Source organism: Phaethon lepturus, unplaced genomic scaffold, assembly GCF_000687285.1.
Source record: "Phaethon lepturus isolate BGI_N335 unplaced genomic scaffold, ASM68728v1 scaffold10151, whole genome shotgun sequence".
Taxonomy (NCBI): domain Eukaryota; kingdom Metazoa; phylum Chordata; class Aves; order Phaethontiformes; family Phaethontidae; genus Phaethon; species Phaethon lepturus.
Window position 1 is genome coordinate 48,853 of NW_010518448.1, and position 27,542 is coordinate 76,394.

The following is a 27,542-nucleotide window of genomic DNA, read 5'->3' on the forward strand; positions in this document are numbered from 1 at the left end:
TCCCGGGCACAGAACCCCCCATCCACTACCTCTCTGGGCAACCTGTACCAGTGTTTAACCACCCTCACTCTGAAAAATTCCTTCTTTATATCTAGCCTGAGTCTACTCTCTTTTAGTTTAAAACTATCACCCCTTGTCCTATTGCAAGAGGCCCTGAAAAAGGTTTGTCCCCATCTTTCTTTTAAGACCCCTTCAAGCATGAGAAGGCTGAAGTAAGATCTCCCAGGAGCCTTCACTTCTCCAGGATGAGCAACCCCAACTCTCTCAGCCTGTCTTCATTGGAGAGGTGTTCCAACCCTCTGATCATTTTGTTGTCCTCCCCTGGACCCACTCCAACAGGTCCATGTCTTTCCTGTGCTGAGGGCTCCAGAGCTGGACGCAGGACTCCAGATGGGGGGTCACCAACGTGGAGTAGAGGGGCAGAATCCTCTCCCTCAACTTGGTGGCCACGCTGCTTTGGATGCAGCCCAGGATACAGTCGGCCTTCTCAGCTGCGAGCACACATTGCTGGCTCATGTCCAGCTTTTCATCCACCAGTACCCCCAAGCCCTTCTGGGCAGGACTACTCTCAATCCCTTCATCCTCCAGCCTGTACTCATACTGGGGGTTGCCTCGACCCAGGTGCAGGACCCTGCACTTGGCCCTGTTGAAGCTCCTGAGGTTCACATGGGCTCATTCCTTCAGCTTGTTCAGGTCCGTCCGGATGGCACCTCATCCCTCAGGCATGTCAACTGCACCACTCAGCTTGGTGTCACCTGCAAACTTTCTGAGGTTGCACTCGATCCCACTGTCTATGTCATTGATGGAGATATTAAAGAGTACTGGTCCCAATACGGAGCTCTGAGAAGCAGCACTCATCAGTGATCTCCATGTGGACATTGAGCCACTGACCCGTACCCTCTGGATGCAATACTTGCGTCTTAACTCAGTGCTGGAAGATCTCAGTAACACCAAAGAGGTATGAAAATAAGAGGAAAATCAGACCAAAATTATACAGAGCTTGGGAGAAGCTTGGGAGAAGACAGTACTGTCCAAATCCATAAAGACAGACACTGACTTGAAATGCAGAGGCATCATTCCATAAGGGGAGAGGGAAAGGATAAACATCAAATTTGTACAAAACCCTCTACAAGCCTCTCTCACCCAAGAGAATTAGGTTTGTACTGTAATACCTGCTTGGCCTTGTAGAGGTGCTCAGCTGATACGGGATCACCAGAGCTTTGTGAGTCTTTTCTAAGTTTATCCCTTGATTTAACCTATTTATTGCACCCATCAATATGATACTGCATGAAAATAAGGGCTAAGAGCAAAGTGTTCTACTTTCAGGAAAAGAACAAAGGATGTCAGTGCTAAGGAGTGGTGACAACACTGCAGTCCTCTACTTCTATGTGTTTAACATTGGCCACTCAGGATTTTCCACTCTCAAAATAGGGAGAAATAATACAAATGCATTGCTAAAATGCCATGCTGATGTAAATGCCTCCACCTGGCCACCACCATGCAGGATCCAATTTTGCACCTTAGCAATTCTGAATACAAACACAATTCTATAGGGCTGGAAACCTACCAAATCTCAAAGCACTTCAACACAGAATTGCAATGTCTTGACTTTTGTCACCATTAAGAGTTTTGTCTCCGTCCTGAGTAATTTTACCAGATTTCAGATACCTATTACAAGGAATCAAGCCTGAATAACTTCTACGTGGCTTCATTCTGAATGGAAATATTGTTATACTCCTTGGGAAGTGAGAATCCTCACTCATTACAGTCCGTGGTGAATGACCATAGATTTTGAAAAATTTCCAGGGCAAATGTGTAATTTTCCACTTAGATCTTAAAACTGTGTTTCTAAAAAATTCTACTTGTGCATCTTCAAAGTAACTTTCTTCCTCTCTACCTCACACTTTATAAAATACAAATCGGTGCAAAAATTCTCTTAAAACTTATGCCAAGTGTGTATTTATCAAATTTAAAATGAGAATCGCCATGTTGCAACAGAAATTATTAAGTAAGTAAATATGCATGTTCCAACCTAGAACGTTCTGCACTTCCCTGATGTGCACTCATGACCCTTATTCAGAGAAAACTGCCCAAGACTGCTAGAAATTAATGTAGATGGATACAGGTCAAATTTTGTCCAGGGTTCAAATGCAAAACTTGAAAAGAGCTGTGACTGGTAACCAAAAGTTCAAATGTTTAACTTCCCTATAAATGGCTGCTTTTGTCACATTTCTGCATGTAAATTGGATTTGGAAAATGTTCTCTCTTCAGTTGAAGATCTGATATAGATCTACATCTACTTGTAAATAGAGATATTAGGACTCATATGGCATATTCCACAGTTGTGTGGAAACCAAGACTTGCTGTAAGTGCTTGGATGTAAGATTCTTTTATACATACATTTGCCATCTTTCCAATGCCCTCATAATACTATGGAGTTAGTAAAAAATCAAAAGTAGTGCTGGGATGTGGTTTGCGACCTTCCTGAATTTAATGACCACTAGACATTTTTCAAAAGGATGTATAGAGTCCTACATGGCTAATTAAGGCCTATGGATGAAGGATTTTCTTGTCTTAATTATTTTCATGGGCATATAGCCTAGAAGCATTTTATGAAATCCCCGCTATTGAAAACCACAGCAGTAGCTGGCAGCATCTGGAAAGAAAACTGAATCAAAGTCCTCGCTTGGGTCTGGCTTTGGGCACCTGTTCAGTGAAGGCACCTCACAGTCTGCAAAACGAAGAGCTAAAATCTGCTGGCCATGACTCAGAAGGTCGTAACTTACAGGCTCATCTGTCAAAGAAGAAAAGGCCATGTCATGCTTTCCAGAAGTGGCAGATGAAGCAGATGCAACTAATATTCAAAAAAGAGGGGGAGACTGCATGTTAAAAGATGCTGCTGTCAAGAGGTTAAAAATATCATGGTCAGTGTTGACCCTGAGACTGTGCAATCAAATGTCACTAAAAGGTGCTTCAAATTTTGTTTGTATGACTTACTTTTGATTTCTTGTTAAGATTTATACCTCTGGTCTCCTACATGTACTTAGTGGTTTCCACTGTTTTACTACACCTAATTAAGAATTGAAGAATGGTTTCTGTACGAAATTTGAAACATCTGTTTGGACCGTGCTAAAGAGCACAATAAAAGTAAATTATCAACAGTAGACAAAAATCCACTTTTATAAGCAGACAATTTAAAAATGCCAAATGCTCTCCGCTGTAGTCATTATGAACGAAGTCTGAAAGAAAACACTTGTCTGCCACAAAATCTGATTATTTTTCCAACTAATATGTAAAATACAGATAAAATGATGTCTACGTATTTTTGTGTGGTGCCCTCCATGGCCTACCCATAGCTCTGAGCTCACAAATTGCGTTGTATTTGATGTGACAAGTTGTTGCAGACACTATTAACAGCAGCTGTTAAATGTGGAAGCTGATTGAAAATGTAAGTGTTCCCGTCCTGGTCCGGGACTTCCAGTGATTTATGTGGATCTGGACTAAGGATATTTAAATTACGGGCTCACAGTGAAGAAGAAAAGGGAAGCAATTAATCAAAAAAGACAACCAGAAAAAGGCACGATAAAACACTGCAGTTTATGAAAAGAAAAGGGGATCTATTTATCTAGCCCAATTTTTACCAACAAAAAAAATCATTGAAATGATGGAACATTTTCTGAAGCACACAGAGAGGATGTGTCTTTTACCAGTGATGTGCATGCTGATGGTGCATTTTACCTTTCACATGTTGCTGCAGTGTAACAACAGAAGATTTATGCAATTCAAGAAACTCTCTCAAAATGTAACTTTATTATATTTCATTTGTTTAAAAGTTGTTGCAGTAAAAATCTTTTTTGATGAGAATTTCAATGCTGTTGATTTGAGTCTCATTTCCTTTTTTGCTCTTTTATTTAACTCTTACTATCTTTTTTATTTTAACATATTTTTTTATTAACAAATATTTAACAAATATTTTATTAACAAAAGGAGCGATATCCTATCACTGAGAGAGAGACTAAACAGGCAGTTTATGTGATCTAATAATTAGACCAGGTGTGCATTCTATGAATTATGTTCTAATCTATCAGCAGTCAATTAAGCAAACCTGGTCAGTTGAATACATGGAGCTTTTCTGTACATACTGTGAACCACGGGTCAGAGGTCCTGAATTCAAACTTTGGTCAAACACTTCCAACACAAATATTACTTGCACTCACAAGTCAAGTACTACCGATCCTCAGTTATTATCTATCACAGCTATCCAAGTAGTGCCGGGGGGGAGACGGATTTCGCCTACGGAGAGGCCATCGCAGTCTTTGAAATGTAATCATGAAAGGGAACAAGGGAAACACAATGTATTAAATAAACAGAGCATTATATTATATTTTTCCTTTTATAAAGTTTCGTGACTGCCTTACAGGGTCTAGAATATCCAGATGCCATGAAGGAATCAGATGCTTGTATCAGATTGAAACACATAACATTCCTGTGGGAAAATAAAACAATCTAAGAGCCTTACCTTGATCTCTTTAGCTGTGATTCCTTTTTTTTTTTTTTTATTATATGGCAATGCTGCCCTCAGGGAACAACTAGGAGGGGAGACAAAATTTTCAATGCCCCAAAACAAATAGCTCCTGTACTAGAAAGGAAACCAGATAATACAGACTCAAACAGCGAGAGGAACAGAGAGTGGTAGAAAGCAGCATCTCCTCACCTCAGCCAGCATGAAAGCTGAGGAGATAATGAACTGAAACCTCAGCCCAGAGCCCTCACTACAAAATCTTGCTGTCTTGCTTTGCTCATTTTATATTGTTTTCTGCTGGCATCTTTGCAGAGTGTAAAAATACAGTTGTGTTGGGAACATTAAGCACATAAACACTATAGGGGAGGTAGATCAGTTTTTTCCTGTATATTTGTACAGGTCCCTCCTCTACAAATATGAGTGGAAAGAATGTAGTCAGATGCTGTATTCAGATACTCAGATTGGCATGGATAATTGAATATACCTTGATGGAATTACTTTCACTGAAGTAGGCATGATTTTCAAAACTAACATCTAATATTTTACTTTGAGGAAAAGCATAAACAAACTTCCTGAAAAAGAATGTTAATGCCATTCTGCAATTTATGATGTTAATTTTATTTTAAATGTAATTGCACTGCAAATTGAAAAATTATATTCTAGTTGTATATCCAGTTCACAGACAGAATATATTACTGACGTGAAAAGAAACTGTTACTAAAAGGACAATCACTAACTCCTTCAGAGCAGGCAGTTTTGTAAGCCAGACAAAGAATATGGAAGCATGGTCAACCAATTTGTACTGTAATACTGTGCTCCAGAGAAAACTAATATATTTATGCATCTGAAAAATCATAGAGTACCAGTGACCTCTTCTTCTGCCCATTTGTACAAATCACCCAAATCTTTCATCTGTTATAGACCAATCACAAAACCAGAGCTTTTTTGTCTTTTTAACATTAAAAATTTGAACTAAGAGGGAATCTTATCAGATTAGCATCTTATTTGTTTCTGGAAGTGAAAAGCAAGGGTTATGCGTGACACTGCAGACATATCTGACGGCCACTGGCCAGACTTCTAAGGCAGCTTCATTAACTGGGATGCAATTTTTCTTAATTTATACTCAAGGCCAATTAATTGTGTGAAACTGAGTTTTCATTAAAACTCAGGCTGAGGAGTTGCCACTGTTTTATTGCCCTAAGAATGACTGACTACAACTATGGTTTCTGTGGAAAATGACGTTTACGGCGTTAGACAGTGCTGATTATGGCAACAGCCTGTTTACCTGTCTGTCAGCTCCTCCACCAGCATTGTTTAAAGCACTGACTTACTCCAGCCAAATCTGACAGGAAGAAATCGTCTCAAAGGTAACCGCATTCCCCAAAGCTTTGTGACATGTATTGCCCGGGCAGACGGGAGAGACCCCAGCGGACGGAAGAAAAGGCAGGCAACGTCAGCGATCCCTCCGGGATGGGGCAGCCAGCCTTGGGGCTGAGGCCGCGCCCGTGGCCACGGGCTTTGGCACCGGTCCGACCCCAGCCAAAACTTGCTGCCTCCTCCCCGACGGCAGCTGGACGGGAGCGGGACTGAAACGAGCAGGGAGCACGGTGGGGTGTGGGAAGCTGCGTGCTCCTTATCGCACCGTGCTGGGGGCAGGGAAGGGCAGCCGCAGAGAGGGGGACCGGGAAAAAGCGCGGAGAAACCTGCAGTACTGCCGTGGTTCCTTGCAGGGTACACGGGGGAAGACTGATGAGCAGAAGGGGCTGCCCAGGATCACAGGGACGTTGACAGAACCCCCCAGGAAACTGGGCCTCACAACTTCTCTGCTCACAAAAGAGCTTGTTAGTTTTTTACTGAATCTCTCAGCGAACAAATTTTCTCTTTCACAGCCAACCTAAAGAGCACAGGAAAAGGTTATATTTGAAGCTCACTAATGAGCATCTTTAGTGCTCATTAAGTAGGTATGCTAAAAGCTACTTAAGCTTCTAACGCTTGCAAATATAAACATTTAAATGACCATATCAAACCCTGCATTAGGGCACAGAAAATAGAAAACTGATAAACAAAGTGATTTGGTTTGCTTTCCTAGCTGGATCTGCATAAAGCAGCTGTTCTAAATTCTGCTGTGTTCTGTCATTCTTCTTGTTGTTCCTAAAGATGGAAGATTTTTTTAAAGTATACACGTTCAGTATAATCTAATTTCATAGAATTATTTCAAATAAAGAGCAATTCATGAGTAGGAGTTGATAACAAGCTAACATTAAAACTGCCTTGTACCCACTTTAATTAACTCAGATTTAAAAAGCATAGAAATAGCTTCAGCGTGCAGAACACCAGATTAATGGCAGTGGGCTAAGTATGGGGGGAAGCACACAACATTGGGAATCATTTTGCCTCTTAGTGGAATGCAAAACAGATCAACAGATGTTGCATTATGTAGTAGATGCCTTTATGCCTGATCTATTCCATTTGTTCAGCATGATACAGTCTCATAGCAAAAGCTCCAACTTCTTTTAAATATCAAACAGTATTTTTCATTGGTTAAGGGACCCAATAGATTCATGGATTCTGAAGACAGAAGACTTATCAGGAAGGTAATTGTGTGGAGAAGGCAAAATTGAAGAGCTGCTCCGCGTTTTAAAATTTGGATCAAATGTTTCCTCCAAGTTTAAAAAAAAATGATTTAAATTTCTGCAGATTTATTAATGCATTCATGGGCTTTTTACAACTAAGAAAAGACACATGCAGCCCTTCCCCAGGCCATCTTCTTTGGCATCTCTAGACTTTTTCATTTCTCTTTCCACCAGTGCAGGGTTATTCAGCAGAGAAACTGTCTGTCTGCCTTTTGGAGCTTCCAGCTAGAATAATTTGATAGACAGGCATTTGCTACATGTGCTGGGATGTCCAACGCTGCACCTCCCCCCCGCTCCCCTCTTCCCCCAGTTTCTGAAGTTCTCTCCTCCATTGGTCTTTGTTTTCTTCATTTGCTCTTTTCTGGCCTACCCCAGCACTCTCTGGAGCAAGGGTACCTGTTCAATGGGTACCTGAGAACAGGGGTGGGTGGTGGGACCTTAAGGGGGCATTCAGCGCATCCACTTGCTGCAAATCAGAATCAACGATGGCCCGTACGATATTCTCAAAATATGTTCACCTAATATGTTCTTAAAGACTTACAGCGACTGAGATTTCACTATTCAGATGCTTAACTAACACACCATTAGAAAGTCTTTTTCATTATCTATACTACCTTCCCTTGGCAGAAATTCCAGCCATTACTTTTTGTCTTATCATCAGTAAGCTGTTTATTCTTTTCCTTTTGCAGCTCATCATCCTTTTCTCCTATTTAGAACAAAGAAACCAAGCAGCCATCATAAGACTGTTTTTCCTATTTCCAACTCACATTAGTCAGGTGTTGACGTACAAGGAACTGCAGTAAATCATCTCTGTAGATATGACTACTGAGTCTAGTTTCTTTCCCTCGTTGTTTTGGGCACAGTGACTGCAGTGATGCAGCATGAAATCAGTCAAGTGTGGCTCTTTTTATTATAAATCATGTAAGCGTGCCCCAGTCTTTTGGATTGGGTAGGTGCACTGCAGCAGTCAAATTCCCGTCTGGGGACTACAGCAAAGCAAGAGTGGAAGAAGGAATTTGGTGATCCTTTCCCTAAGATGAAACCGTGATTTATAATACATTTATAAGCTGCTGGGCACCCCTCTGCTGAGGAACTGGGAGTAGCTGATGAAATAGCCATGAGTGAAATCAAGCTGTTCCCTGATGTTCAGACCCACCTTTAACACACATTGGAGAATTTAGAAGCGCTACAAGAAATACTTGAAATGCAGCAATATCTGTAAAAGTAACAGCCACTTATTTACAGCATCACCATCAAATTTGGCACTTTGTAGCTTATAGATTTGAGCAGACAAATTGTGCCTAAAGATATTTTACAGATATTAATCTGTGCACTCTCAACAAAGTAATTAATAGTGAGTTTTTTTCTACAGACAAGTAACAATGAGGTTAAGACCTTAATTTTTCAAAGTAGTCAAGATTTTTCTATACTCATCCAGGTACAATCCTGACTTAGACCTTGAGATACCCAAGTTCCTCGGTTCCTGTTGAAAAAAATGTAGCCTACACAAGCTGCTAGCAAAAAAATCTGCCTTCTAGTCCTTCATCTTAGTAACAAAGCCATCCATTAACCTTTTAATTTCTACAAAAATAAACAGAAAAAATAAAACGTTTTCTTTATATATATCTATATATACCATGTAACATTCATGTATTGGGCAACAATCGTTTCATGGCATTCATCTTGGAATAATCATCACTACAGAAAAGTGCAAACTTTTGACTCCGCTTTGCTAATGCAATCAACTCTTGTCTCAATGGGAGGAGACCAGCAGGCTATACTTAAATCTCTGTACATCCACAGTTGCAGTTCCCACCACTCAAAAGGATCCAGTTCTGCTCATCAGAAGTGCTGGAAGATGGATGGCCTCTAAGATCCTTCTGCTTTTATTGCTAATCAAGTACTCGCCGTGCCCTATAACCCCACTGGTAATTCATGGCATTGGCATAGGAATTTTTATCCCAATACTGCTGCTGCCATGTATCACTGAGAAACGTTTTAGCCCAACAAAAAAATGATAGAATACGGGATTTAAAAGGTTTTTTGACTTCATTGCCACCAAACAGTTTTAGTCCATCATGTTTCAGTTTGGTCTGCCGTGGGCTGAGAGATAATTCCTCCATAAACAGTGCCTGGTGCTGTAGATGCCCTGAGTTGCACAGTGAGCCAGTAGCTCATCCTTGCCTATTCTACAACAGTATAGTTCACAATGGTTTCACACAGAAGGAGATTTTACTGCAGTTTTGAAGGTACATTTACCCTTTTCATCTTCAAGTAGACGACACAAGAACAAAGCAAACATGACAATAAAAAACACTACAGAAACTACGCTCAAGCCACCTACCAAAAAGGGGATAAATAGATCTTTCTGACTTCCAGTAACGTTAATTTCTTCAGGCAAATTGATCTGCTTCACCTCAACAACATCCTGCTACAAATCGAGACATTTTTTCAGGCCACTTTGCAAGCCATTTACTTACTCAAGAGAAAAACAGATTGCTCCACGCCACTCACAACTACACTTGGTTAGAAACAGAAGCCATTAATGGACTCCTGTGCCTATGAACAGACTCATGCACTTACGGAGAGTAGAAGTAAGAAAGGACAATGGGTCTCCGGTAGTAGGTTTGGTGCATTTAATATGCTCCTAAACTATTGAGGGACAAGCTGTGGTTTGATGTGCCCTTGAAAACCTCCAGTGATGGAGGTTCTGTAACCACATTTGGTAGTTTATGTTAGTTCTTCATTACATCTGTGTCTAAAACTTAACTTCTTTCCTATCTTTAAATCCCAGTTTCTGTCACTTAAACTCATTTAAGGATATTGGCAGGAGAAAAGTAAAAGGCAAAGACCTTCAGAGAAAAGTAGGAGCAAATATATTTTACAAACCAGGAAAAAAATACAAAATTTCCAGAAAGAGACATAATTAAACATTTTTAAAATAGAAGTTACCTTTAAAATTTTAAATACAATGTTTTGCCGGTAAAGTGTGAGTCCATCATTTGGACACTTCTATGTCTGCAGTTCTAAGTTCCGTGCTATTGTAAAAGAAGTTATTATCTTTAAAAAAACCCAGAAAATATAACTTTTGCTGGTTTAGTAAAATTCTATTGACTAGAGTAGAAATATAATTTGTAACTTGTCCTCTTTCAATCACAGTACAAAATACCAGTTGTTTGCAGATGCAATAGAAAAATCTGCTTAATAGCGAGCAAGATAATAACTTTCTACTTACACCTAGAGACACACGTTACAGCTAGGCAAGAAAACTTCTATTCTGAAATTGAATGCTTTTTCCTTAGACTTCTTGTTCCACTTCTTTCTCCTCCAAATTTTTCTTCCCTGAATGGTGCTGAATACCTCTCTTATAAACACAAGTAGCTGGTCCTCAATTAAGTGGGAAAAAGAATCTACTGATGAAAAATGAATAGTTTAGATGAAGGTCTGTTAGGCAATGCGATTACGCTAGTCTGAATAAAATGTTTAAGCTAAAGACCTAAATCTGCTTTTCGCATTGAATGTGTTAGAAAGTACTATGTTTCCTGTTTCCTTGATTCTCTGTTACTAATTTTGTAGTCTTTCAGTGAATAGTCTAGCCTAAGTGAATTGGATTTTGATGGATGTATATGGAAGTAATGTCTCTGCCTCTGATCAAACAGTGGACATCTGTTCACTAAAGCCATTTGACATGGTTGTCTCCTCCCTCTCTGGGTAGATACCAGAATTGTGGGGCTAGAGTGCGGGGGAAGCTTTACGTTTCAAGTGCAGCTTCTGCTGTAGCAGCCTGGACAGCTGGGCCATCCTGGTCTTACTCCCCATCACCTCCAGTTCTCTGCCTTGCAATCTGATTTCTTCTCGGCCATGTATTCCCCCATTTGTTCAGGAATAAGATTTACAAAACAATGAGGTCAATATTTGTTTGTAACTATGCAAAATACTCTAGGGAATGTTTCAAATTCCAGAAGGTTTTTTTGTAGTTTATGAAGCCAGAAAAGGCTTGTATACATCATATATACAAAACAAAAAATTACAGAGTATCAAAACTCGTAGGTTAAATAAAATGAAATCCTTATCCAGCTTCCCCTGATTTTTGATTTGGAGATAGGGCACAATAAAAATTGAGACTGGTTTTTAAAATAATACATGTGTATAGCAGGCAACTTTTTTTTTTTTGGTAGAACTGATAATTTTATAACTTAGGTTTTTTTTTTTTTTTTAATTTTATGTAAGGGGGTAAAATGGTTAGAACAACTTGCATAATTCTTTTTCATTCCTGTCCTCAGAATAACACATAAATTTGGTGTAACCAAATGGCAATATATCACTATCTGGATTTTAAACTGAAATGTAATTTCTCACTCTTAAGGTTCTTCATTATTTGAAAAATGAACCTTTTAAAGAATATTTTAATACACATTTGATGCGTTTGATAGTCTTTGAGCTACTCAACCTTGAAATATGATGCTAAATTTAAAGTTACACTTGCAAAATTATTTATAAAATGGTAATTATCCCTCCTATCCAGCCTGACTTAAGTAGTGCATAGAGCAATTCCTTTGTAGCAGACTAACCTGGGACTTTGTTAATTGACAGCAACTAGAAGCATTTCTCTGCAGATGTTTCTCCTAGTAGCTTCTCTGTGACCTGAACTCCTCTTTTGGAGACCCTGAACAAGTCTACATCCATTTTCAATTTTTAAACACATGCCAACAGCTATAGACTTCAAGAAGCCCTGAGACAGAATTGCTCGTCTTCCAGAAGATATTGGCCTTTCCGTACGTGGTCACATCACCCTGATGCCTCTCTTAACAGCACGCTGATGCCAAGGCTTAGCTTCCCTTATTTTGCGTTTCAGAGCGTGACTCTGACCAGAGCTTTCAGCCACTCCTGTGCTGCTTCAGCAGAAACAGAGATGAACTGTTACATACAGAGAACGCAATCTTTGTTTTCTCACAGAAAGTTAGAGCTAAATGTTCAACTGGTAAACTTGTACAGCTTCACTGGCTCCCGTGGGCTAGATGATGTACACTGGATGTGAATCTAGGACTTTTTAAAGTGGCTTATGTAAGAGGCAGTACAAATGAAAGGAATACATTTGTAAAAGAGTGAAGGAAAAAAATCCAGGAAATTATTTTACTCTGTTGGCCGGGTATTTTTCTATTGATTTAAGATTAATTCCACTATGTTCATTGGCAGTTTATTGCTTTTCAACAGATGCTACTTCATTCACCACCACTTCTGAGTTCAGCTGGGAAAAATCAACTATGTGTATTCCTCGTGTGAGAAGCAGAGAGCTCAGAAATCCCTATACACTATATAAACGAGCCTTAGAAGCCGGTGAGCTACTTTGTTTATAATTACGTTTTACTTCCTGGTCGGTGGAAATGTGAATGATGACCAGGACTAGAAGTGATTTGGATAAAAATCTGTATCTTTCCTTATTTCTGGCAAAGTAATTCCAGGAGACCACGTAGGAACTGTAGGAGAGAAAATACCCCCGCAAGAGCCTCCTCAAGAACGCACGTGACGCAGATGGTGCGGACATCCCTGCGGGTGTTCGCCTGGCCTGCAGGGTTTCCCGCAGGGTACAGCAGTGTACCAAGTCCAAGGTTTGCCCCAGGACCCCTTGGCGATGCCCGAGAGCCCAGCACAGCAGTTTACCCCCGCTCCTGAGCTGTGGTGATTCCACGTTTGTGCTAGGAACCAAGACACAGGTTTTAAACTTCGCAGGGTAACGAAAAAGTCTGATTTAAAGTGAAGATGATTTTAAGACCTCTATTTAATGTAGAAATAAATTCTATGTAATTTTGCCAAAATGATATGCAAACCCACTTCTTTTCCTGTGAGAAAGGATTGTTTCTGTTGTGTATAGCTTGCCTTTTAGCCCTCCTTTTGGCTTTTATAACTTTCCTAAATAAACTGCAAGGAGAGCGATTTATTTCTGAAGAATATTGTCTTTTAAAATTGTTTTTTACATTATTTCGTCTGAAGTGATTTAATAAATATTTTTGCAGAAGAACATGAAAAAAATAATCATTGTGATATGGCTTTTTGTTGCTGATATTCTTCCACTGCCAAAGAGAGAAGAAAATTATTCCCTCTAGTGCCACTGCTTTCGTATGAGGAAGTGTATTATTATTCATTGAGATATACTGCCATGTGACGTTTTAAAAGCACCTCAGTGAAGGTTATTGAGTTATATATAAAATATACAATGAAATTAGACAACCTATGTAAATCAGTCTGTCATAATGTTTGCACTTTCTACTGAAAGATAAAGAAAATAAAAATCCATAGGAAAGCAAAAAGTACTCGGCATCCAGAGCAATTTACTAATTGGAAAAAGAACACTTATCCACATTGTGCCTTGTCAGCAGAAATTCCTCTCTGATTCCAGCAATTCAAAGCCAAAAGGGAAGGTTGAAGACGTAGATTCAGGGTGTGTGTACGGGATTCTAAAATTAATTTTAATGCAACAGTATAGATATTTGATTAGTCTGCATGATTATAATTTCTTTTGGGGCATTACTGCTTGCTAAATGCCATCACTTTGGGCAAGCCTTATGAAGTTGTCCTCTCTGTCACAATCCAACTGCGATACACTCACTGCTTGGCTAAGAAAGCTGCTTTGGATGCCAGATAACTCACAACGCTGCTTTACTTGTCTTGAGGAGTGCCAGGGAGAAGTGCTTGCAAAGGCTGATTTTTAAGAACCTCTGAGCAGTCTCAGCAACCCTGGAGACGCGTGAGCACTTAACTCTTCTAAAAGACAAGCCCAGGAGACTAAGAATTGAATCTGTACCTCCACATAATGTTTAAGCATGTCAGGGCAGTAAAGAGCTGTTTCACAAAGTGGCTTATTTTGCACGTGTGTGTAACTTCAGCCATTGCAAGCTTTCTGTTTTATTTGCCCTCATTCACCTCTACAGCATTTAAGTGCACTTGGTTCAATTTTTTTATTTCTACATCACTAAAAAGACCTACTAAGAATGAAACATTCAGGACAGCTTTATATTCAGAACTAGCACTGCAAACGTTAAGATAGTCCTTACTGTTCATTCTCAAGAATGTAACATCGACATTTTGTTTCTGTGTCAAACAAACAAACAAAGCGAGCACAAATTTGACATCCAGCAATTTAAAATTTATTTGCTCTGATGCAAGTCTCCACATCACCTATTTTCTCCAGATTCAACAGCAATTATATTTTAATGTGTCCAAGTTTTTAGTAACTCAATCTGAGTAAACATAAAAATTGGGTAATTTTTGTGCCTTTTAATGTCTTGTTTGTTATGTAGGGTACAACTTATTCTATATTTTTTTTTCTTGACACCCGGGTCAGTATTTTGAGAACAGACGTGAAGTCTCCTCTTTAAAACATACTTCAAGAGCTTTACTTTCGTAGTAGAAAAGCTACAAATCACAAGGAGATGTTTTTCTTACCATAGTGAGGAATTATTGCCCAAGCCATTGCAGAAGCATAGATGCCGCCAATCATCCAAAACATACAGAGCCAACTCAGGTGTTCGCCTCGTTTCTCCCGAGCTAGCACTTCCGAAAAATAGGAGAAGACTGTTGGCACAGCACCACCAATCCTAAAAGGGGATGTAGATCATGGATTAAGTGAGAGTGTAACAGGTAGTTGAAGTTTGAACAAGCCCATGGCTGCACTCATTGAAAACCCAAACCACAAGCAGCATTTCTGGCAAGAGTGTTTTTTCTCAAATTGTACCATGTATTGGGAAACTCTTGAGGAAACTTTCACAAGTTTGGACACAATTTTTGTCAAATATTTCCTTGAAAACTCTGTGTATAATTTGTTGTATTCAGTGATTCAAGGGGATTGTCAATGTGCCAGCCACTGAAATAGAAACCAGCACAAAGGGTTGACTTTCACCATCACAAAAACCCTGAAATCATGGCAGTCTACCAACAAGTGTCAAAACATTGCTTTTAACTGAAAATATTAGTAATTTTCCCAAAGAATAATAGATATTTCTCTAAGTCTTACCTCCCATGCTTTAGGTAATCAAGAAGTGGCTAAATGTCAACCATGTTACTAATATGGTTTATTTCACACATATTTAAAAAGATGTTCTATTCATTTGCACTATGTGATTTGCTATTTTTTACTTAAATTTTTATGAAAAGTCTATGCAGTCATATTATATTCAGTTTTTCACATAGCAAAAATAAACATTCTCTAAAGGTTAGTTGGGAAAAAAAAGGGTTCAACTTGGGTTTACAAAAATTAAAGTAACTCAAATTATGTATAATTTTCAGTACTAGCTTTCAGATCATCTTTTACTGTCTTTACCTCTTCATTACCAATGCAAGCTCTCAAATATTCCACAACGGGACAAGTCCTTGTGGAATTTCTTTTTCTTCATGAAGAAAATACCTGTGAATCTTGAAGAGATATTCTCACATACAAGACTACATACTTTAAAGAAGTATCTTGCATGGTTTGCAGTTTTAACTGAATTTTAAAGATTAAAAAAATTTTTAAAGATTGCAAAAGCAAAAAGAAGGAAGCTTGAAACAGATTAAAACAAATGTGATAGGGAAGCCCTGCTGCCTCAGTGGTGCTATGGACTCGGGGCTCTCCAGTTCCCAAGGTAAAAATGGATTACAGCTATGATTTCTTGCCTTCAGGGCTCAGGCACAGCTTTGAATTGCACTCCCACAATATTGCCCAAATTCAGTACTCATTGATCTAATTAGAGATCTTTTTCTAATGTTGAAAATTCACTAGCAGAGCCAGAAACAAGGTCTTCCTCTTTCCTGCCTAAGCTGGAAAGTGCTGACGATGAGTTATACGTGCCCACTTTTAAGAAGACCTACATTAATAGATTGCTCATGGCATGTAGGACAGTATCATTCATGCGGTAACGCCTTACCTAAAGAGAATAATTTTTGGTAAGTGCTTTTTTCTCTGATGGCTTCTGCTCATTAAGAGAAGTATAGAGTGGTAAGTAAATACATATTTGGCAAATTTCCTTTCTATTATCCAACCTATTCTTCTAAATTTACAATTTTCTTAATTTCATATGTCTTTTCATGAAGTACAGAATCTTCTCTGTATTTTATAATGCAGTTACTATCGTAGCAAATATAGCCTGAAACCATCTGTGAGCACAATTAATAATAAATCACACTTAACACTTTAATAGTTCTCCTATTGCAAATTGCTTGAAAACATTCTCTGTAACAGGTTTGTTTCAGTCAGATACACTTCTGTTGCTTATGAAATTCAAGATTCAGCATATAAGCCTCTTGAAATCTCCCTTAAATATCCTAGGCTGGAATACTGATGAAGTAGGTCTTGTGGAGAGTTTCCAACCGGCGGAGTAAGACACGCATCTGTAGGTCATAAAAATGTCTGTGGGATGATAGTTTAGGAAATGGGTGGACATTTCAAGTGGAAAGAATGTACTCTATCTTAATGTCATAAAATGTACAGAGATCCTGACCAAAGGCAGAAAAAAAAGCATCTCCTGCCTGTCAGCATGAACCAACTGTACCGTGGAGGATGGGGAGGCTGATGCTGCTTTAGCGTTTAAAACTGAACCAGCAACCCTGATTCACATGCTATGTCCTAAATGTCCTTCAAGGCTACAGAAGAACCAATTGGTCTGTGCTAACCAATTTAATAGGGAAACTTTTCTAACAAATAGAACTTTTAGACATGTAAGAGGAATTTTGGAGCCAGCAACCCAAAATGATTATTTACGATATGAAAATAAACATAAGAAATTAATCAGGTTTGAAAAAATTTTTTTTTTTTCTGTTTCATCTGCTGTGATTACGTTGACGTTTCCCGTGAGTACACCAACAGGCTATGAAAAGCTTAGAAGTCCAGATACTATGCTCATATTGATTAAACAGTGAAAATAACTTGTCTACTGTCTAAAGGAGAAAAAAAGGATGTATTTTTCATCATATAGACAACATCTGCTATTTAGAGTTGTAGGTCTCTGTTTCACAGCAACTGTGTAGTAAAGTTTGTCGTGCACTTCTTCGCACTTTAAATGTGTTAATGGAAAACTTACTTCTCAGCTGGTTAAATTCTTCCTTCTGGCCTCAAGCAAGTGCAGAGTGATACTGCTAGAAGCTTTTAGGATCCGGGTACCTAAAAAGCTCTTCCTATGTCACTAATGCAAAGCTATTACAATGACTAAAAAGGTTAATCAACAGCTGAAATGGAGGAAAGAGGAGAGAGATGGAGAGGAGGCAACCTGCTGCAGAAGACTCTTTTTTTATGCTCTGATGATGGACGACGTCAGGGTGGCAGTAGCCAGGTCTCTACTCCCTAAAACTTGCTCCCAAATGCAGAACAAGTGATAGCAGAAAGGGAGAGCAGGAAGAGCTACAGCTGTTACCACAGCAAACAACAATAAGGAAACTCCTTAAAAACTGTGTGGACCTAGAGAACATTTTCAAGGAACAAAGAAATTTCTGTTTGACTCTTGCAGAAGTTTTAATGTGTGCTTGGTACCACAGCAATTTACTGTTACAGAATTAATGTGGTATCTGTTATGCTGAACATTGCTAGCAGAAGCATAAACTACCTCTCAAATACTTGGGCAAGAGAAGATCAGAGCAACTCTGACTTCTTCCATTACTCTCTTCTGAGGGTCTTTCACATACTTTAGCAGCTCTTGCACATTATGAATTAATTCATCAAATGTTCATATAAAAACCCCTCACCATTTCATCCAACAGCTGCAAGGAAGAATGCACTTTCTATAGTCAAAACAATCTTAGGCTAGATCCCACCTCCACTTACATTCATATAAGCCCTTAATAATTCAGTGACTCCAGATGAGCCTTTCCATATTTACATGGAAGGAACAGAATTTGATCCTCAGCATTTTTGTATTACAAGTTTGAAAGCAGACTGCCTCTTTGGTATGCTGCCAACATGGTGTGGAATAGGTGGTGGCATGCACAGGAAGGAATTCCTAATAAAATCGAAGGCAGAGTTGCCACTGATTTTAAAGTACAAAGACTTCATCTTTTGTTTTACGTGAAATGCAAACACTATTTTCCCACAGGATACAGTATTAAGTCTGCTTCTGGCAATTATTTGGTTTCATGCAGTGGGCTGTTTACTCTTACTGTGTTTATAAATTATATGACTCATCATCATTTGTAGAAAAGAATTTGATACATGAAGCTAGTCTTCCCTTCACATGTCTGCATGTGCAGATGAAAAGCCTGTAAAAACTGTGCTGACTTGAGAAAAATGTTTATTCTAAAAGATGGGAAGGATTTTAGCTTTCTTAAATACAAATGATTCAAGCAAACCAAAGTTTTAAAATATTATCTGTTATTCATATATGTTATTTCTTCAGTCATCACAGCTAACATAGTGTACATAAACTTGTTATCCACAGATAATGGAGGGGAGTTCATGTGTTGCTTCATGAAGAGTGACAAAGCATCTACGAGGTGCAGCTATATTGTATGTACAAATTAACTATACAGGTTTTTTATACCTTTATGGGAAAATTCTGTAGAGTCTGAACATTTTTTTAAAAGATTAAAAAACCACAGGTCTAAACCTCTGGGTTGATGATCACAAGTGATAACTGTCTCCAGAATAACAGATTTTGTAATGAGGCAGTCTAATACCAGCAAGAGGTAAAACTTTGTTAAGCTTGGCTCAAGACCATAAAATAATCTCTCTCAATCCATAAAAATCAGCCTCCACACCTAAACCAACAGGATGCATTCCTTCAGCCTTGTCTTTTTTAAAAAATATGTAGGAATATATGCAAGAACAACACTTAATAAACAGCAGGAGCCATTTTTTAATGCACATATTGCTCCATATGTGGAAAGAATGGCACAAATATAAATCAAAAGAATGAAAAATGTCAGTCCTTTTCAGGTTTTTTTTTTCATCTTCTGCAATAAACCCCATCAGAAGTAGGCAGAGGAAGAGCAGAATGTGTAATTTTTTGTTATTTTCTCAGAAACACGTAATTCAGTTGGAAGGAAATACCAATTAATCAGCATATTGTCACCCTTTTTGATGAAAAAGATGAGACAGTTTTGGAGTCTTATGGGTTATTTATGTTTGGAGAACAATTAATGACTGAACATGTTATTTGATGCCCCAGATTCTTATTTTACTCTTACTTTTTACTGTTTTTTTTCCAGGATTATGTTCTCAATATCTTTAAAGCTACATTTTTAGGTTTTGGCTACTTCTTTCTGTCTGCTTTTGCTCACGTGCAGACTCGTATACAAAGAGTCCTCCACTGTCTGGTACCTATGCCCTGGTATTTAGTGTCTAGTTAAAGCCATCTCCTACACAGCTCAGCTTCCACTCAGCATGCATATGGCATGTGTTTTGGGTGGTAGGTCATATTTGCTCACTTCTGTTACTTCAAAAAAAGAGTTGTACTGTTTCTTCTCTTTATTCACAAAGAAAGGTGGCTCCTCATCCAACATTTTGATGCCATTTCTTAAAATTTTCAATTAAAAAAGAACAACAGTTATTTAGGGGGAAATGACAATACAGAAATAAGCAACTGATCTAATCCCACTTTTCAGCAACAGAAGGTTCAATTTCTGACCCCAGAATATAATCCAAACTGAAAGCTATACTTTAAAATGTTATTTATGTACACTCTCTCTTCATGTTTGTTCTGTGAGATTATGGGGAGGGGGAAAACAAAAGGAGATTTAGTTGATGCACCCTAGAAGAGTAGAATTCAATGAAACAAACAATAACCTAAGGTACGTTTGCGTTTTCTTTGTCACTAAGAAAGATGATAAATGTCTGCTAATCTACCTTCAGAGCTGTGATCCGTCACAACAGATTTTGGCAACTGCACAGTGTGACAGCTGGGATGAAAACACTTCGATGAGGCATTCAGGAACCTCTGGCGTCAAATCTGCCTTTGTTCATTTGCAGATTCACTAGCCAAAGGGACTTGAAATGCAAAAGCATATAAGGAATAGAGATAATTAGGAAAAAAACCCTTATAGAATACTAAATGCACCAGGCAGGATGGTGTTCTTCTGAGTACCTTGTCATCTTCTCTTTCAAACTTGGACAACATACAGACTAAGAATAAAGGTAGTGTCTGTGTGAGATGCATTTGCAAGTTGTCACCTTGCCATTTGCAATTCGTTAAGAAGTGATAGAGCTTAAAACACAGGGTCAGTGCTACACTCCTGAGATTTGGATAGTCCACCACGCTTTGTCCTTCCGTCCAACTGCACCTACTTTTCCCTCTTCTTATTAACAGTTCTTTACACCCACTACCACAAGTGTCATTAAAAAACATATGTTTTCTTTTAAGAACTGCCATTAGACTGGCAAAATATCTAAGTGTGAGCATCTAGATTGACTGGTTCTCCTTGAGAACTGATGGATAAAGCCCTACAAAACTGCAGCACGCTATAGACTAAGATTTGCTGATCATACTACCCATATTTAAATACAAGTGCCTCTTCGGACTATGTATACTAGAGAAGTTGTCTTTCAGGTACACATATGGCCTGTATGCTATTAATAGCAAGACAGCCCATGTGATAAAGACTCATGTGATTATTTACTGAACTCTCAGTACTGTCAGTTTGGATGGAAGCTAAACTGATGAGAAATAATTCATTCCCTGAAGTTACCCAACACATTTAAAAAAATGAAGTCACATTTGATGTCAAATTCAAGCATCTAATGGCAAAGAATTTGCCTGCAGTACTTTGCTCATCTGGGTATGTCAGATAAATTGCTTTCAGACCTGCCAGTATTGGTAATCACAAAATCATTGTTTACGAGCACTTTCTTTTGCAGATTTTCTTCTTCTTTTTCATTGCTCTTTTCGAGTTTGTACTTTTTCTTGTGGTTGTTTTCTGTCATGTAGGCTCTCTACCTTATTTACATGTTTCTCTTCTCCAGTATTTCTCTCCCATTTGTATAATTTTTCCTTTCCTCATAAGAATACTGTCCTCCTTCTCACAGTCTTAGGAAAGACCACTTGCCTCCCAACTGTTCCAAGTTTACATTAGTCAACTTTTACCCACAGCTGAAGCTGCAAAGGCTGGATCAAAGCTATTTGGAAAGCTCAGACCTTGCCAGCTGCTTCCTTGGCTTGACTGAGAAGCATGTCTACCCTTTTGGCATACGCTATCAGCTTTGAAGCCAGTCACCTGCAGAGCTCTTCATTAGCTCACAGTGTAAAAACACTGATAGCCATGGGTGGGAGACAGCTGGGAGCTGGAGAAGAATTAGAGGCAGTAGGATTACAGCCTTTTGAGCGTGAGAGCACACAAGGTGTTCCATGAGAAAGAAGTGGAGCAAGTGGGTATGAAGAGGTAAAAGATAAATACAACATGATACTAAATACTGATGACACACAATTATAAAAGCAGCCTGGTGATCTAGATCTGAGGTTCCTGAAGACAACTGCTTGTGTAGGCTAGCCATCTTGTGCAATGTCCACATGGTCCATATCTCTGCCGGAACACTTTTACAGTTGTTATGCATATGGACTGCTTGCATATCCTTCCCGTCTTGGTCATTAAGAGAAGGAGGGTATACAACACTACACATAATGTATAAAGCGGTGGTAAAAGTCAGCGTGGGTGAATTTGCACAGGCAATCACCTCAAAACTGCTAGTTACAAGAAACTTCATCCAGAGGTTTGGATTTTTGCTAACTGCTGATTCCTCACAAGACTGTGAAGAACTTGAGAAAAGATCTAAATGATGACTTCAGCGCTACTACATTGACACCAGCACTCTTTGGTAGATCCCAGTAATGTGGAAGGAGTACTGCAGGTAGCTGTAGAGGTATTTTCTGAGGAAGGGTTAAGCAAGCTGTCTGAAGGTGAGTCTCAGATTTAGTGACGTATAGTATAAAGTCTTCTGGAAAAGAAGCACTATATGATAGTACATCTCAAGAGACTCTTATTCACAAGGGGCAATGGGCAGGGAAAAGGCTTCTTAATAGCCTTTAGGTAACCACATCTAAGCTGTATTTCCTAGTATTTCTTTGGGTTTGGAGAAGAAATTTGGCCAAACTGGCAATTTTGGCAAATTAGAAGAAATCTCTAGTCTGGACATAATGTCAGGTTTGTAAAATAGAACACATTTATTTAGCATTTTTTTTTTACTTTGCTCATTAAAAAAAATCAGTTTCACCTGGGAGCAAACATATGAGGTTATCTAAAGAATTTCTAAAGTGTAGTTCATCTCAGGATATTTATTTCAGCTAGCTTTTATGCATAAAAACTTTGATTAGTTTTAGAAGTAACACTTGGGCTGGGTAATCATGATACATTTTCCCAAACTGTATCACATTTGGTTATTTCGAAGCAACCAAAATGAAATTTGCTGGGATAATACAAACACATAAGCACACTTTTAAGCACCTTTTTCTAAATGGAGTTGTTATACTTAGAACAACTGCATCTAAAATTATCTAAGAGTACACAAAATAGTAAACCAATAGCTTAGATTAAATAAATACAATTTTTTTGTAGTAGAGGTTAGATAAAATTCTCTAGCTGAGAATAATACTTCACAGTGTCAATGTTGAATAAGCAACAACTCCAGTTCCATTCAAGTTAGCAGCAATGTTATGAGTCATGTTCTGGTATTAGAGAAACCTTCCTTTGAAAATTTCAAAGGCAGATGTAACAAGGTGCTTTTTGATGATAAATCTTCGCACATTCCCGCAGTGACTAATGATGAATACAGCTCACCGTTTCTTGTGTAGGTCTTTTTACTTGGTAGGAAGCCATGTCAAAAGCCCTCCTAGATCTTTATCAGGCTTTTGGATTCAATTTCCTTTTGAGTTTTGATTTTGGATTAAACAATGGAAGAATCACAGTTATGATATTATTTTCCATAAAAGGATAAGATTTTGCAGACTGTCCAACATTTCTTTATTCTTTTCACTAGCTTAAGTTCACCTTTCAGATTTTCACATCCCTTAATGTCCTCTACCCAGCATTATCTTAATATTATTTATAACGTTTGGTATTCAAAATCACATTTTTGCATGCTAAATTTTTACTAGTTTTACATTTTTCAGAAGAGATTTTTCTCCCTGAGCAGTTTACTTCTATAAGCACATTTTGACTGCAAGAGAATGTGAGAAGAACCTGTTTTATAGTATTTTTTATAAATAAAATCTTCTATTAGATACTGGTTTTATTTTTCATGCTTCTTAATCTAGTTTTTATATTACCTAGAAGAAAACAGACCAGTTTAAACTCTATACACCTAAATGATTTCATATCTTTTGAATACTTCTTAATATTTTATTGACTTTTAATTACATTAAATTGTCCAGATAACTCTGTGCTCTTTCAGAAAGCTCTTCTCCAATCTGAGTAACAATACTATTTTGCCTTTAAAACATATAATTCTGTTCTTTGCTTAAAATTATTCCTGTTTCGTATTTGGGCTCTTCACACAAAAGTACTGGAACAAAGACTCTTCCCTTCATAACAGAGATATATATTCAGTGTCTCTCAGTAAGAAAAGGGAAGTGACATCTACTGTCCAGAGAAAGGACCTCTAAAACGAGGAGAGATTATAAAGAGAAATTAAGTTGATTTTCTATTCTTATTCAACTGACACAACTTCTTTTTCAAGCAAGACATGTGGTGTAGTAAAAAATGCAATAAACGTTCAAGACTAAATTCAAACCCTTTAAGCAAATGTCCTGTCATACCGCAAGAAGATACGGCCTCAAAGCTGGTGCAAATACTTGGGAGTTCTTCAATGAGCGATGCCCAAAAGAGTTCGCCTTCTTGCACAGCAGCTGATGCAAAGTATCTGGAAACAGAGACCTGTAACATGTATGCTCTAACAGTGGGTATATTTGTGCTCAGATATTTAAAAAATTTTACTTCACTGCCTCTGCAGCTGGAACGTTCTAGTCTCTCCCTTCTCTCATGGTGCTTGGCATATGATGTGTCTGTTGCAGTTACAGCTGCCCTCAACAGAAGGTCATACCCAAAATGTGACCAAAAAACAGAGGAAAGGCAGATGTGACACAAATACCATCTAGAATATTGCTTTTAAGTAGAAGTGAGCCTTCTCCGAGAGTGAGTGAGCAGATGAAAAAGAAGGGCTCCAAACACAAAAACTCTGGTGTAAAAACTGTGTCATCACAAGCAAACAGTGAAAACAGAAAAAGGAAGAGCTTTCCCTCATCTTGAGAGTATGAAGCACAGATTCAGTTCTAGAAACCTTGTGGCTTTTCTGATGAAAATCTGATACCAGCTGACGGAGGTTACTGTGGGGAGAAATCAGGTCTTTGAAGAAAACAGCAAACCTGAGCCAGTCATGAATCTTTCTCTGCAGTAATTGCTATGAGGAATGACTCTGCAGCTCATGCTGTCTTGTTTTCTGTTGTCGTTGTTCTTGTTTGTTTGGGGTGTGTGTTAAAAATGTAGTACATGGTGGCAAATTATCTATCATCTATTCATGCAGCTGCCAAAGATGAGGTAGGAGGACTTTGGACACAGTGGGTACCCACACAGAGGTGTAAGATACAGTTACGAAGGGCTTGCTCTTTCAAAGACTGTTCATCACAAGCAGGGCACACAATGGAACATGCTTCCCAATCCAGGGAATCTATATAATTTTTTTTACCTCATCTATCTCAGGGTATTTCCTCATCTACCATCAGTAAAACTACTGCTACAGGTGAGGAGGACACCCTCCAGGCAAGTTTGGCATGAGGCATTAAAAATACATATTTTGCCATATGCCCCAAAAAGGGACAATCTGGGTGAAAGCCAACAGTTTCATAAATACATCCAACAAAAGAAAAACTTCGTGGCACAAGGGCCCAGTACCACCCTCATGAACTTGGCAGGCTAAGCAGCAATACAAGAAGTTTCTGAACTTTGACAGGATCATGGAAAAGTGACAGTGTCAAGCGACATGATCAATGTTTCTCTATGGAGAGACAAAACAGAGCACCTAGAACAGACAGTGACCTATGATATGAAAAACACATGAAGAAGCTGGATGGGATTTTTTGTTTTGTTTTTGTAAGTTTTTTTTAAAGAATTAGAACAGTTGCCATTTCCTCTTGATGTCTTTTAGAGTCATATCTAACAATTTGGTGACAGACTAAGGAGATTCTTCTAGCAAGAGGACTCTTCACATGTCCTTCCTCTTTCCCACTGCCCTTCCAATTCCCTTTCCTACATCAGTTTAATAGTACGTAGTGCTATGGCAATTTCTTTTTGGTACAAGTGTCTAGCCCTACCCTACTTCAGACCAGTTCAAAGGGCTTCAAAAACTGCAAACATCACACAAGAGTGTTAGTGCACCAAGGCTACATGAACTACAGCCAACAAACCATACAGGCAGTGGACTTCATGTGCGAGGCTGAGCATACTGAGCTCTCACCAGCTCCTGCCTGTTCAGCATCCTAAAGATTGATAGTGGCCTGAACGGGAATTGTAATTGGGAGTTTTGATCTGAATCAAGCAATTACCAGAAGTGTTAAACTAACTGCTCTACAGAGCAGCGCTCTTTATTATCCAAGGGTGCAGTAAAGGTAGAAGCTTTCTTACAGTAATTTACTTGTGTATCTCAATCTCCGCTCATGTAGGTTTAAAATGATAAACTTAATCGACCGTTACCGATATCTTAAACCTTTCCAACAACTGAGAAGTTATTTAAATGAAAAGAAAATCAAACACAGGGCCACAACCACCATTCTCTGGAGAGAGCAATAACATTTGGCACACCCTAGGGCCCCATTTTGAATTTGACAATCTTGACTGCAATGGTATTATAAACAATATTATGCACAGAAAGACATTAGAAACTTTACAAATATTACTGAAATCTTACAGTACACCTGTGAGGAGGGTAATGTTTTGCTGACTGAACAAGCAATACATAGAGAAGGTGAGGCATAAAAGAGTTAAGCAAGTTGATCAAGTTCACAAAGCAAGTCTGTTGCAAAATAAGAACAGAATTCAATCTCACAATTTGCAGTCTGTGTCTTTTCCCTAAAGTCATTATTCTTCCCCCTTCAGGTTTTTAGTTAGGAGTGCTGTAGCTATCTTGTTTAATTCTTAATTGATACAGACTATATTTTAACATTAAATAATGTGCTTTTTCAAACAGGAAAGTTTTATTAATGCACAGAATTATTTAAATGAAGAAAACCAGAGGAGCTTACCCAAATCCAGAAAACAAGCGACAGAAGAGGAAGAAGCCATAGCCCTGGACAAATGATGAAAGGAAGGCAAAGAATCCATTGACAGACATGCATATCAGGAGTGACTGTCTCCTTCCCACCTTGTCTGCCAAGCCTCCCCAGAAGAATGCCCCCACCATCATCCCAAGGTACACTATGCTACCTGCAACACACAAAAAAAAGATGTTTTATGAGCTACATAACTGACCACAATTGACCACACCAAAAATAGTTGATCTTCTATACTTATGAAACAACAGTATAGAGATTAATTTCTCCTTTCACAGTGAATAGAAATTATATGCATAGATTTGCAAATGTCCCTAGGGAGAATAGATTCCCTACCGTGTCTTTGTCATTTGTTACCAGACATACTGAAGCTTAATATAATTATTAAACAAAATGCCTCTAGCTAAAACAATTAAATAACAGGCAAATAAGACTGAATGGGAGAAAGAATGCCACTATTTCCCCAGTGATAAACTGTATTTATGTTAAACACTGCAAAAAATTGTAACTTCCCCTACAGAAACAAGAACATTTCTAGAATAAGCAGTCCTGTAGGGGATTAATCACTGGGAGTAAGATGTGCTAAGTCTAAAGGAAACTGATTATGAAACAGACACTTTCCATCTGAGTTCTATAGAATCAAAGATGTCCAGCTTGATTGTTGGGTTTTTTTTCCCTACTTCCAGTGTACTGCTTTATTTAAAAGGCACTGTCTTGTATACAGAAAAGCTCTGGAATGCTTTGAGGTTGTTCTCTTTCAAAGAATTTTGAACAGATACACTACAGTTTAGCTACATACATTAAAATGACATAGGGAAAAGTTATTTTGGGGTGATTTTTTTTTTTTTTTTTTGCATTAATGTTTTCAAGGTGAAGTACTTTCCAAAGCAAGGTAAGTTGAAATATTTAACACTCTGGCCATTCACATCTTAGCATACTACACATTATTGCCTTTCCAGGGACAAACCTTCTGTGGGACATTTGGCAAAGGTGCACAACACACTGAGCAGACTGTCAGAAGAAAAAGTAGTTCCCAAGCTTTAGACAGAACCAACCAGATTTTTATTTTGTTTGATACATGTATTACTCTTTTTCCACCTACTTTCTTGTTGAACTTCCCAGATTGGGTTTTATCTACCTAGCAGTTGCTACCATCTTATACATCTACTACAGAGCAGG

At 38.4% G+C, this 27,542-nt stretch overlaps 1 protein-coding gene across 1 annotated transcript in view; it reads right to left on the bottom strand.

Moving 5' to 3' along the window:
* Positions 1 to 27,542, bottom strand: part of SV2C (synaptic vesicle glycoprotein 2C) — a 77,554-nt gene that overhangs the window by 28,358 nt on the left and 21,654 nt on the right. Inside the window, exons 2-3 of the mRNA XM_010296740.1 lie at positions 26,337 to 26,517; positions 14,599 to 14,750 (exon numbers count right to left, since the gene is read on the bottom strand). Coding sequence (XP_010295042.1) covers positions 14,599 to 14,750; positions 26,337 to 26,517 — 333 coding nt within the window. The remainder of the gene's footprint in view (positions 1 to 14,598; positions 14,751 to 26,336; positions 26,518 to 27,542) is intronic.